The sequence below is a fragment of the Chanodichthys erythropterus genome, chromosome 9 (genome assembly GCF_024489055.1).
Source record: "Chanodichthys erythropterus isolate Z2021 chromosome 9, ASM2448905v1, whole genome shotgun sequence".
NCBI lineage: Eukaryota > Metazoa > Chordata > Actinopteri > Cypriniformes > Xenocyprididae > Chanodichthys > Chanodichthys erythropterus.
Window position 1 is genome coordinate 19,780,654 of NC_090229.1, and position 10,426 is coordinate 19,791,079.

General features: G+C 38.8%; 1 protein-coding gene across 1 annotated transcript in view; it reads right to left on the reverse strand.

Annotated features, from left to right (window-relative positions):
* The window catches only part of kcnd3 (potassium voltage-gated channel, Shal-related subfamily, member 3), a 120,275-nt gene extending 110,132 nt beyond the window's left edge, over positions 1-10,143 (reverse strand). Inside the window, exon 1 of the mRNA XM_067393768.1 lies at positions 9,026-10,143. Coding sequence (XP_067249869.1) covers positions 9,026-10,128 — 1,103 coding nt within the window. The 5' untranslated portion in view covers positions 10,129-10,143. The remainder of the gene's footprint in view (positions 1-9,025) is intronic.
* Between the last annotated feature and the right edge of the window lie 283 nt (positions 10,144-10,426).

Genomic DNA, 10,426 nt, shown 5'->3' on the forward strand with positions numbered 1-10,426 from the left:
AGCCTCTTTACCTGCTAGAAGCCAAAAATGGAATAGAGATGATAAAAGCGGCATATAGTACAGGTCAAGGTTATCACAAAATTTTCCCCTGACAAAAAGGGAATTGAACTTGAAACCTTTATCACTCTGTAGTAACATTCCCACCACTGTATCAGCGAGCAGCCGTGTGACTTCATTGGTAATCCTTTGTATTTAGTTTAATTTAAAATTTTTCTGTATCTTTGATTCTTAATTTCTCATTCCTGTTTTTTTTTTTTTATTAATCTTATTCATATTTCGCCATCAAGACTAAATTTGTAGTTAGAGTTCATGAACAAATAAAATAAAATAATAAAATAGGGAAATAAAATAAATGTATATATTATTTTGTAATGATTATGATTTTAGGGTTGGAAAAAAATCAGTGGATTTGTGGTTTGTTTGTTTTTTGAAACAATACATTTTTGTCCATATAGTGAAAGTCCGTCAGGGTTTATTTAAACTTCAAAGTTCAGCTTCAAAATGTCTTCTTCCTCAGAAGAAAGAAAGTCATAGGTGTTTGTAATTACAAGAGGGTTAGTTAATGACATATTTTTCATTTTTGGGTAAATCGTTCCTTTAAGCGCCAACTCTGCATACAATTTACAGCACGGCATATAAAATGTATAGTTTCACAGCTGTGAACTCAGAGTTGATCATCAGAGTAGATAGCATACTCACTTTTTGGATTGGTATTTTCTGAGGTTTCAAAGGTCAGACATTCTTCTGACTGTCACTCTCCTCCCATGACCTTTCATTAAAGTGGAGAGCTTGACCTAACACCTGTAATCTTTCCTCATACCTTCTGTCGACAGCTTTAAACCAGAAGACAAACACAAACAAAGGCACGGCAAATCAGTATAAAACCCTTAGAAATCCAGACATCTTTGACCAGTGACCACTGGATCAACTGAAATCGGCATTGGGTTGAAAGCTTGTTGAAATAACTGTACGGGTAATGGATTTAATGCTCTTTTTACTGGCCGCAGAGTAACAATACCTTCCTTCATTGATGCTCCCATTATATGTCATCAGATCTGATCGCTAATGGTGGAAGTGTGTGTTTATGGAGGGCTGATGGGATGAAACGGCAGCAATTTGACCATCATAGAAACTCTAAACCTCACGGAACACAAAGCCCTTTGAATGAAGACAGACAAAAACCCAAACAAACAAATGATTTTTTTATCTCTCTCTTTACTCATTTGAATTTCGTAAAATTCTCTCTGTGCCATTTGATGAAATGCACCACAACAAAATTGTACCGATAAAGACAGGCTGCTGTTTATTTATTTATTTTAAAGATGGATCTGGGGATTTCATCTAGACAGCTCAAGGTTAGAAGTTCACTGTGGGTGGGAAAAAAAAAGAGCAAGAGAGATAGACAAAGTGAAAGAGAGAGAGAGAGAGAGAGAGAGAGAAAGAAATGATTGAATTGAATACTTAAATTTTTACTTTTGTGATTTGCATTAAAGGATTAGTTCTCCCAAAAATGAAACTTCTGTCATTATTCAATCAAACCCATACAAGTTTCTTTCTTCTATAGAACTGAATTAAGAAGAATTGTACAGATCGATTTTCCCCCTTTGCAGTTACAATGAATGGGCACTGGAACTCTGAAGCTTCAACAAGGACACAAAACAACACAAAAGTAGTCTGTGCGCTCTATTGGAAGTCTTCTGAAGCCATGCTTTATGATTCATACCATTCAGTTCAGTACCACATCTCATTAAAAGTGGTGACCTGCTTGTTCATTAACCCTAGAATGCATATAGGGGGTTCAAACTGTCCTGGCATGCTGTGATATTTTAAAAAATATTTTATCAATGAAAACATTTATTTTTTCAATAATCAATTCATTCTTCAAAAAACTAATTTCTGAATTTTGATTCAACAGTATTTTGGGATACATTTTTGTCCAATAATATTTATTTTCATAAAACTCTATGGCTTGCTTAAAAACCTGTTGTGATTTTATTTGCTCTGATCCAATCCTGTGTCTAAATACACATATCTCCCTACTATATCGCAGGTGAAAAGCAGTATGTGAAATGAGTAGTATGTTTGAATTTACAGCATTCATAAAACAGTAGGCAATAAAAAAGGTATCTCAGATGACCTATTACCTTTTCCATGATTCTGAAGTTCACATCCAATGGACACTTTACTATTCACAGACCATGAAAAAGGGGTCGTGAATGGCAGGGAAATTACACGAGTCACACAGTAGCCCTCATGACAATGCTAACATGGCAGAGGATGTAGTACATTCAGACTGCATTCATACTACACACATTAATGCTTGATGATATTCATACTATACACATGCATACTTTTGTAGTTCTTTATCGAATGTAGAACCTACTCAGACAGTATGTAATTTCAGATGCAGTGGATGAGTAGAGAAAGGTGACAGCGAAGGCGCAAACAAAGGAAGAGGTGCAAACTCTGCTCAAAAGTTAAGCTTAGAAAGGTGAAAATACATGTGAAATGTTCTGTCTCTGACTGAAAAGGTAATTTTCACATGCTCTATGAGAAATGTGGGGAGTGAAGGCTCTGACTTGAATGTACTCTACAGTAGATCTAATTAGAATTTAAGAAAAAGTACAACTAAAAATAATACATTTAAAATTTTGTTATGCACATATACATTTAAAGTGGACAAATACACATTTCTTATATCAATTATTTTAATTATTTCATTAATAGGACCTATTTTTGTTTTGTTTTTTGGAAGAAAACCATTAATTTCACTATGCGCCATTTTAACTCTATGCATTTGTGTAGGTTTTTTTTGGTTCATGCATTTTAGGGTTAACTAAACTGCAGGAAATTGCATGATAAATACATGGATAAATAAAAATACTGATACCTAAAGGACCTGAAGTAATGATTTTATTTAGGTAATGAGTATTTGATTATTAAATTATTATAGTGTTTAAAGATAACCACTATACTGTACTACCGTTCAGAAGTTTTGGAGCCATTTTTCTGAAATAAGTCTATTATGCTCACCTATTTCATCAAACATAAAACAAATACATACATAAAACGGTAATTGTGAAAGATTATTTCAGTTTAAAATAAAACTGTCATGTTTTCACTTTTAGACACCAAAGGTGGGCTATATATCCATTTCAACACACATTCACCATATCTACTTCAGTCCATGATGTTGAAAACTTCATATCTCTATGTACAGCAAAGCAGATCAAGCTCATTAGAAACACAAAAAATCTCCTTGGTTCAACTGGAAGTCGATTTTTACCGATTTTTGTACTGTGCTGCTCCTACACAACCCCTGACAGCAAACGTCATGAGAGAAACAGCTATTCTGAACTCAGTGACCCCCCACGCACACACAGACATATGTTGCCTTACCGATCCAAAACGCTTTGGTTTGACACCCTGCAGCTGTGGGTGATTATCATCATTCACCCTTGCTAATGGATTCAACCTCATTCCTCTTTCTGTCCCTTATCCTCTTCTACCTCATCCTTTGTTCCCTTTAATCAATGCTTCTGATCAGTATCGACCATGCATGTTCACCTACCAACAGAGCAATAGAAGCAGAGTTGAAGCAGAGAGACAGTCAGGCTTGTGTTGGGGCCGAATGGCAAGTCTGGATCTATTCAGTGCTTGCAACAGGGGCGTGAATTCTGAGTGTCATGTTAATTAATGCTTGTGGTAACAACTGAAAGCCCTCATTAGCAGGGTGATTTTCTTCATGGCAACATTAGCGTGCAGAATGCATAGGTCCATAACATAGGGAGCATATCTTAGCCTCTATCCCTGCAGTAGTAGTTTTATTGGTTAATAAGCTACCAATATAGAGAATTATATATAGAGAGAAAGAGAATGAAAATGATATTTCAGGTGTATCTCTCGTAAGCCACTGTGCTGTAAAGCACACTAGAGATTTGTGTTTTTCTTTAAAGGTCATTTAGAATATGCTACTCCACCTAAAGGTCAACACCATCTTATTACAACAAATAAATAAATAAATCAATAAACAAACATCCATTTGCTTCCCATCTCCCTTTGGTAAATCCGCAATCCCTCAGCAGCTTCCTGTTTTACAACACAAGTGTAAAAGCTCAAAGTAATTTCAAAACAGACTCAGCCCTCATACGGTCAAAATCTCTCTCTCTCTAACAGCTTTAAAATCCAGATAAAACCCTGCCTGGATCTGGTCTGGTTGTTCCAGTACCGTGTTCAAGGCCAGATTAACAAATGGACCATGATGTAACTGAATCGTCGCTTGGATAATTTATGCAACACAAAATCTGATGTTATGCTGCAGAACACGCAACATAGGGTTCACATTCATTTGGTCTCATTCACTCATAAGGCAAAGATTAATGCCATAAGAAAAGAAAAATCACAAAAGAGATATCATTAATATCTCAGTTGTTTTCTCATAGATAGCAATAAGATTAGATGGAGAGCAAATTGAGATCTTGCTTTCTGAGAAACATGTTTTTCCTCAAGAGTTTCAGAAGAAAGCTTTTATTTCTCATGCTTTTACTTCTCACGAATAAGGAATTTTAGTCATTGGCCAATATTAGATATTTATTTTATTTATTAGTTGGTATCTGCATATTTGATATTTAATTGTGAAGTTAATTTCCCCTATTTTAACATTTACATTAACTTTATGTGAACATTAGATGACAGCAAAGGTAAGAGCCGTAGTTCGCGGACAAGCTACGCAATATCGCGTTCATAATCGAAGGCGATTCATCTGCGATTATGAACGCGATATTGCGTAGCTTGTCTGCGAACTACGGCTCTGTATATTAAGTGCCGCTCCATTTGAAAGCAGGTGATGGACATTTACCGCTAATCACAGAACCGGCTTTACTAATGAGACATGCATGACAAGCTCATGGGATTAATCGTGCAGCCCTAGTTATATATTTTGTTGACTTGTGTACTTAAATTAACCCAGATGTTTCCAAGAATGTTTAAATCCAGAGAAATACACCATTTTAACCAGGACACGGACCTATCAGTGACATCATACCTGCGTCACCCTTGATTTTCGGTTTTATTTTGTAGAAACCATGGAAAAACCAAAGCTTTAATATATTACGTTTTATTAAACAAGGGAACAACTGTTTGGATACATTTATAGACAGAAAACCAATTATTGTTATATAGCTCAACACATTTAGTCAGAGAAAAACACTATTGTCAAATAACATAATCAGATGCAGCTTAGTTTTTATGTTTGAAAATTAATTGGATGCCATTTATCAACACAAGCCATCCAGCATTTATTAATGTGATATTCTAATATCGATCTAGTTTACTGCAGTGTGCAACAAGTGTCTCATAGCAGCCACAGAGCGAACACTCAGAGTAACGTTATAACATCATTTTCAATACACTCAAATGTATCTAATATGACAAAACAGCATTGCGTTACCCCACATACGCCTGACCGGAAAAAGTGGAAGCGGCAACTTTGGCATAATAAAAGTTCTGCTGCTCTTGAGGCGTGTCGCGTTTGTCTCTCGTTAGCAAACGCTCCAGTGGCCTCGTTCAGCACCCACAGCACTCGGCCCTGCTCTGCTTCATACTACAGTAACGTTAATAATCTCATCCATGAACATGATTTCTGAGTCCCGTCCCGATTCTTTTCCACCGGCTGTGAGGTGAAGATGACAACTCCCAAGATTCCACGCTCAATCTCGGCGTCATCAAGCTACGCCTCTATCGGCGAAAATTTAAATATTGTGCCTTTAAATGTAATCTTTAGCAAATACCAAAATTAATATCTATGTTCATACTTTAAATGTTGTCATGGCTAAAATCATGTTTATTATTTATTTATTTAGACCAAATTATATATGAGCATTTTTATATATGCCATTTATGGTTATCAGCCATAACATCTAAATAATCATCCCTCATGCCCTAATCCCTTCAAATTGCTTACCCTCTGGAGTGAGAGCTTCGACGGGATGAAGGGTGTAGGGGTCAAAAAAACTCTTTTTTTTTGGAACGCACTTCAAGGTCATCTTAACGAGACAATCAAGGAGGCCTTCGTCTTTTTACTTTGGTTTACTCTTTGTATTAATACTCATTCATTTACTTTAGTAACATTATAAACTACTGCCGGTCTTTTATGTTAAATATATTGTGTTTATGTATTTGAAACATTTGAATGTACTGATAAAGGGAGCTGTAAAGTATTTTTGTTGAAGTACAATGTCATTTTGACCATAATAATGTACCAAATCTAACTCATATAAATATTACAGTAGTATAGAAAAATACTTATATACAAAATCGAACTCCTAACCTCCTGTACCTATTCTGTGACGTCAAGCAACTTCTCTGTGCAAAGGGGCCCGAAATGTCCATCAGTTGGACCCTTCGAAATCCTTCGTTCCGAAGGACCCTTTGAAGTGTCCAGTTTTGAGCACTTCGGTTTGGAACGACCCTTCAATATGGTGGCCATGATTGTTTTCACTCTGAAGTGCGATATGTGCTATTTGGAAAACACCGTTAGTATCAGTGCATCTCTAGAAAGTTTAGGAGAAACATCAAAGACAAACTTGATGTTTACATAAAACATAAGTCTCCTAAACTAAGAAAGAGAAACATCTAAAGGATACAACTTTCTTTCACTCTCTCTTTCCTTTTGCACTCTTTTGCTTTATTTTCAACTCTTAGCCTGCTGTCTTGCCAAGACAAAACACAGAGCCATGAAATTCAACAGTAGAGCAGCTAAATTAAATGTTACTGATGTAAACAATACAGAGGAGGAGGAAAACACTTCAGACAGATGACGAGGTACAGAAGAAGAGTTAACCATTCGCACACAATATATGCTTGATATTTCTGTTTAACTAGTTCTCCTGGCTCACATGCTGAGTATCACGCATGTGTTCGTAGGGCAATGGGTTTGTGTTTTACACGGTAACATGATGTGTTAGTCTCACCAGAGAAGCTGAACTGCAGTGCTGCGTTTCACTCTGGCGGAGTGAGGTGGAGACCCCGTTAACATGCACTTCAGTCTGAACGAATCAATGAATAAAAGAAGCACCAGGTGTGTAAAACAAACCACTGCATTGGTCAAGACAAGCACAGATAGGAAGCCTTAGAATCAACAGGTGTGTCGTGATGTGATACAAACCTGAACCTACTGTCACAATCAACTTTGGGACGTAAAAATGATCCCTTACACCTGGTTTGAACTGAATGGGAAACACTCCCACACACATGCAGTGAGATCACATGATGTCAGCAGGGTTGGAAATGTCTTTGTGGTTTACATTGTTCAGCACATGTACCTGAGAACATTAGTCACAGTGACACACACTTCTACCGTGTGTTTTATTGATGAGAAGAGTCTCTCTCGCTCTCATCTCGGGTCAAGTCTCAGATGCGGGTGGAGACTGGATCTCTGGTGCGAATGTAGTAATGAGTAATGAGATCTGGGATACTCTGAAATCCATGTAAAACTAGACTACAACATTGAGACAACAATAAGGATGATATATAAGGTTATAGTTCAACATAATACCCACAATGACCTGTTAAGAGGTTTGGCCATCCACATATACACAGATTACTCTCAAAGGAAAGCATAAATAAGTAAGTCCAAGTTTAACTCTTTGTAATTCTACCTCAGAATAACCTGAACACCGACACAACCGTATTCATCAAGGACCAAACCATTTGGCAATGTAACATTCATGAGTTACTGTTCACAATAAATTAAGTCCTTAATCTTGTTGTTTTGGGGTCACAGGGCTCTAGGGAAGGTGCTTCAGCCAATGATCCGCCATCTAAACAGGAAGTCAAAGACCGTTTTGACTTCAGCTCTAGTTTCAAAGCCACAGTGACACAACAGCTACATACAGTAGTAGCTGTATCAGCCGATGTATAGCCGATTACACAAGCTATACAACATATAATCACTCAAACTAATTGCTTAAATTAATCCTACACACCACTGCGTCAAATGTCTATATGTATCAGTCATGAACACACAAATAAATGGCCTGTGATTTATGAGGAGTAGGGTTGAAATGAATGGGGCTATACAGCTCTGCAGCTGCTGTCTGCTGTTAATGTGTTGGAGAAACGCTGAAGGATGCTCCTCCGCTTGCTTCACACAAGCTTAAATATTAATTGGTGCATAATAGGGATGAATAAAGTCTAGCCTGGGGCAATGAGTTAAATCCAAACCTACCGCTGCTTCGGGCAGGCATGACTGCAGTCAGCAACCATGGTCATTAGGGTTAGATGCTAATAGCAGTTAACTCAGAAAAGAAGGAAAATCCACAAGCTGCAGGGAAACAGATTCTCTTTTGATGAGGTGAAATGTTATATTGTAAACAGTTGTGTTCATTTAAATTTCTAGTTGGTTTATAAGACCTTGTACATAGGCCTACTTAAAGGAATAGTTCACCCAAAAATGAAATTCTGTTCTCATTTACTAACCCTCATGTTGTTCCAAATCTGTATGATTCACGTTATTCTGCGAAACACAAAAGAAGATATTGTGTAGAACTGTTTTTGTTCATATAATGAAAGTCAGCGGGGTCCAAAACAAACAAAAAAAAAATGCTTCAAAATATATTATTTTGTGTTACGCACTTGTACAGATTTTTTATTTTCTTCTGTCAGAAAGATTTTTACCTTTAGGGATACAACAGCTCTTAAAGGGATAGCTTTGTATCTTCTCTACCCATAAATGGTACATATCAGTACATTAGAGTAGATATATCTCCCTTTAAGGTACTACTTTGAATGTTTTAGGGGTAAATAAAGTACAATATTGCAACTTTAAGGGTGCCTCCCCAGTGACAAGCTCCTGTACCCCTATAGGTACAATTTCTACATATTTTTTTTTCTGAGAGCGTTAGGTGAACTACCCGTTTAAGACTTACCCTCTGATATGTATTAGGGGTGTGGCTTGATGTGTGCTCAGGGTTAAAAAGTGTAAAAATATACAGAGAGAAAGTCATTCCGAGACAATATGACTCACCCCAGCGTTGTCATGGTTACAATGGTGTACCAGAAGGAGGCCGGGATGCTGGTGAACTTGCTGGACGAGGAGCCTTTCTCAGCGTAGAACATGACTGTGGCAAAGATGATGATGGCCATAGTGAGGGAGAAGAGGAGGAAGCCAAGTTCGGACGCGCAGCTCTTCAGCGTGTAGCCAAGGATTCGAAGACCCTGGGAGTGGCGGGAGAATTTAAAGATCCGGAAGACACGGAACACCCGTAGCGTGACGAAGGCTCCGCTCACGTCCTCATTGTTGGTCATGACGAGCCCAATGTAATACGGTAAGATGGCCACTACATCGATAATGCTCATCACGCTTCTCATGAAGCGGTACCTGCTCGGTGCCGCAAACAGTCGCATCAGATACTCCACCGTGAAGATCATTACGCAAGCCGTGTCCATGCAGAAAAACGCCTCTGTGTAGCGCTCCCCACAAGGGATGTCTCTCTGATTCGGTGTGGAGCCACAAGGAACCGTCTCAACCACATTGGTGATGACGGATATGGCGATGAAGAATCCGGTAACATAGTAGAAAACCAGGGCCATGGTGCTAGTGTGCGGGTTCTCGAAAGCCCTCCACATGGTCTCCCGGAAAGTCATGTTGGGAAGTTTACTGTCTTTGTTGTCCTCAAGGTCATCCATAAGACGCTCCGTGTTCTCCCTCTTGCGGTCCTTGTACTCTTCGTAACAGCAGTCGCTGATGATCTCGGGAATGATTCCAAAGAACGCCAGCTCCTCGTCGTAGGCAGTGATGCACTCGTAGCGTGGGTAGTGCAGCTTCCCTGTGCGGTAAAAGTTAAGAATACTTCTGAACGAATCTGGATCTCTGTCAAAGAAATACTCCCTAGTCTCCTCATTGAAGAAGAACTCTTTTTCTGAGCTCCCTAGCAGCGTATCAGGGTAACGGTCTAGCGTGTTCCGCCAGGTTTGGAAGCGTCGGCCGCTGACATTGAGGATAATAAGCTCATCTTGTCGCTTGTTTTTATTGGTTGGTGCGACAGGCATGGGCAGGTTGGCCACGGGCATCCATCCTATGGCCGCCGCCCGAGCGAAGGGGAGCCAGGCTGCCACTCCAGCAGCCATGGGGACTCCGGCTGGGGTCGAGGGGACCAGATCAAACACCTTCACAACCAGTTTGACATTAGATTAGACCCCATCTACATAGAGAGAGACAGGGAGATGAGAAGATAGAAGAGAGTGAGAGGTTGGCAAATGTGGGAGGACAGGAAGTGGAGAGAGTTCCAGTGGGAGAGAGTGAGACAGATGTGAAATGGGAGTGAAAAGACGGCAAGAGCGAACAGGATGCCAGCAGAATTGAGAGGTAAAAGGGAAGCAATCACGTAGAGTACAGTAAAAAGGAGCATGTAAAAAAGGGGAAAAG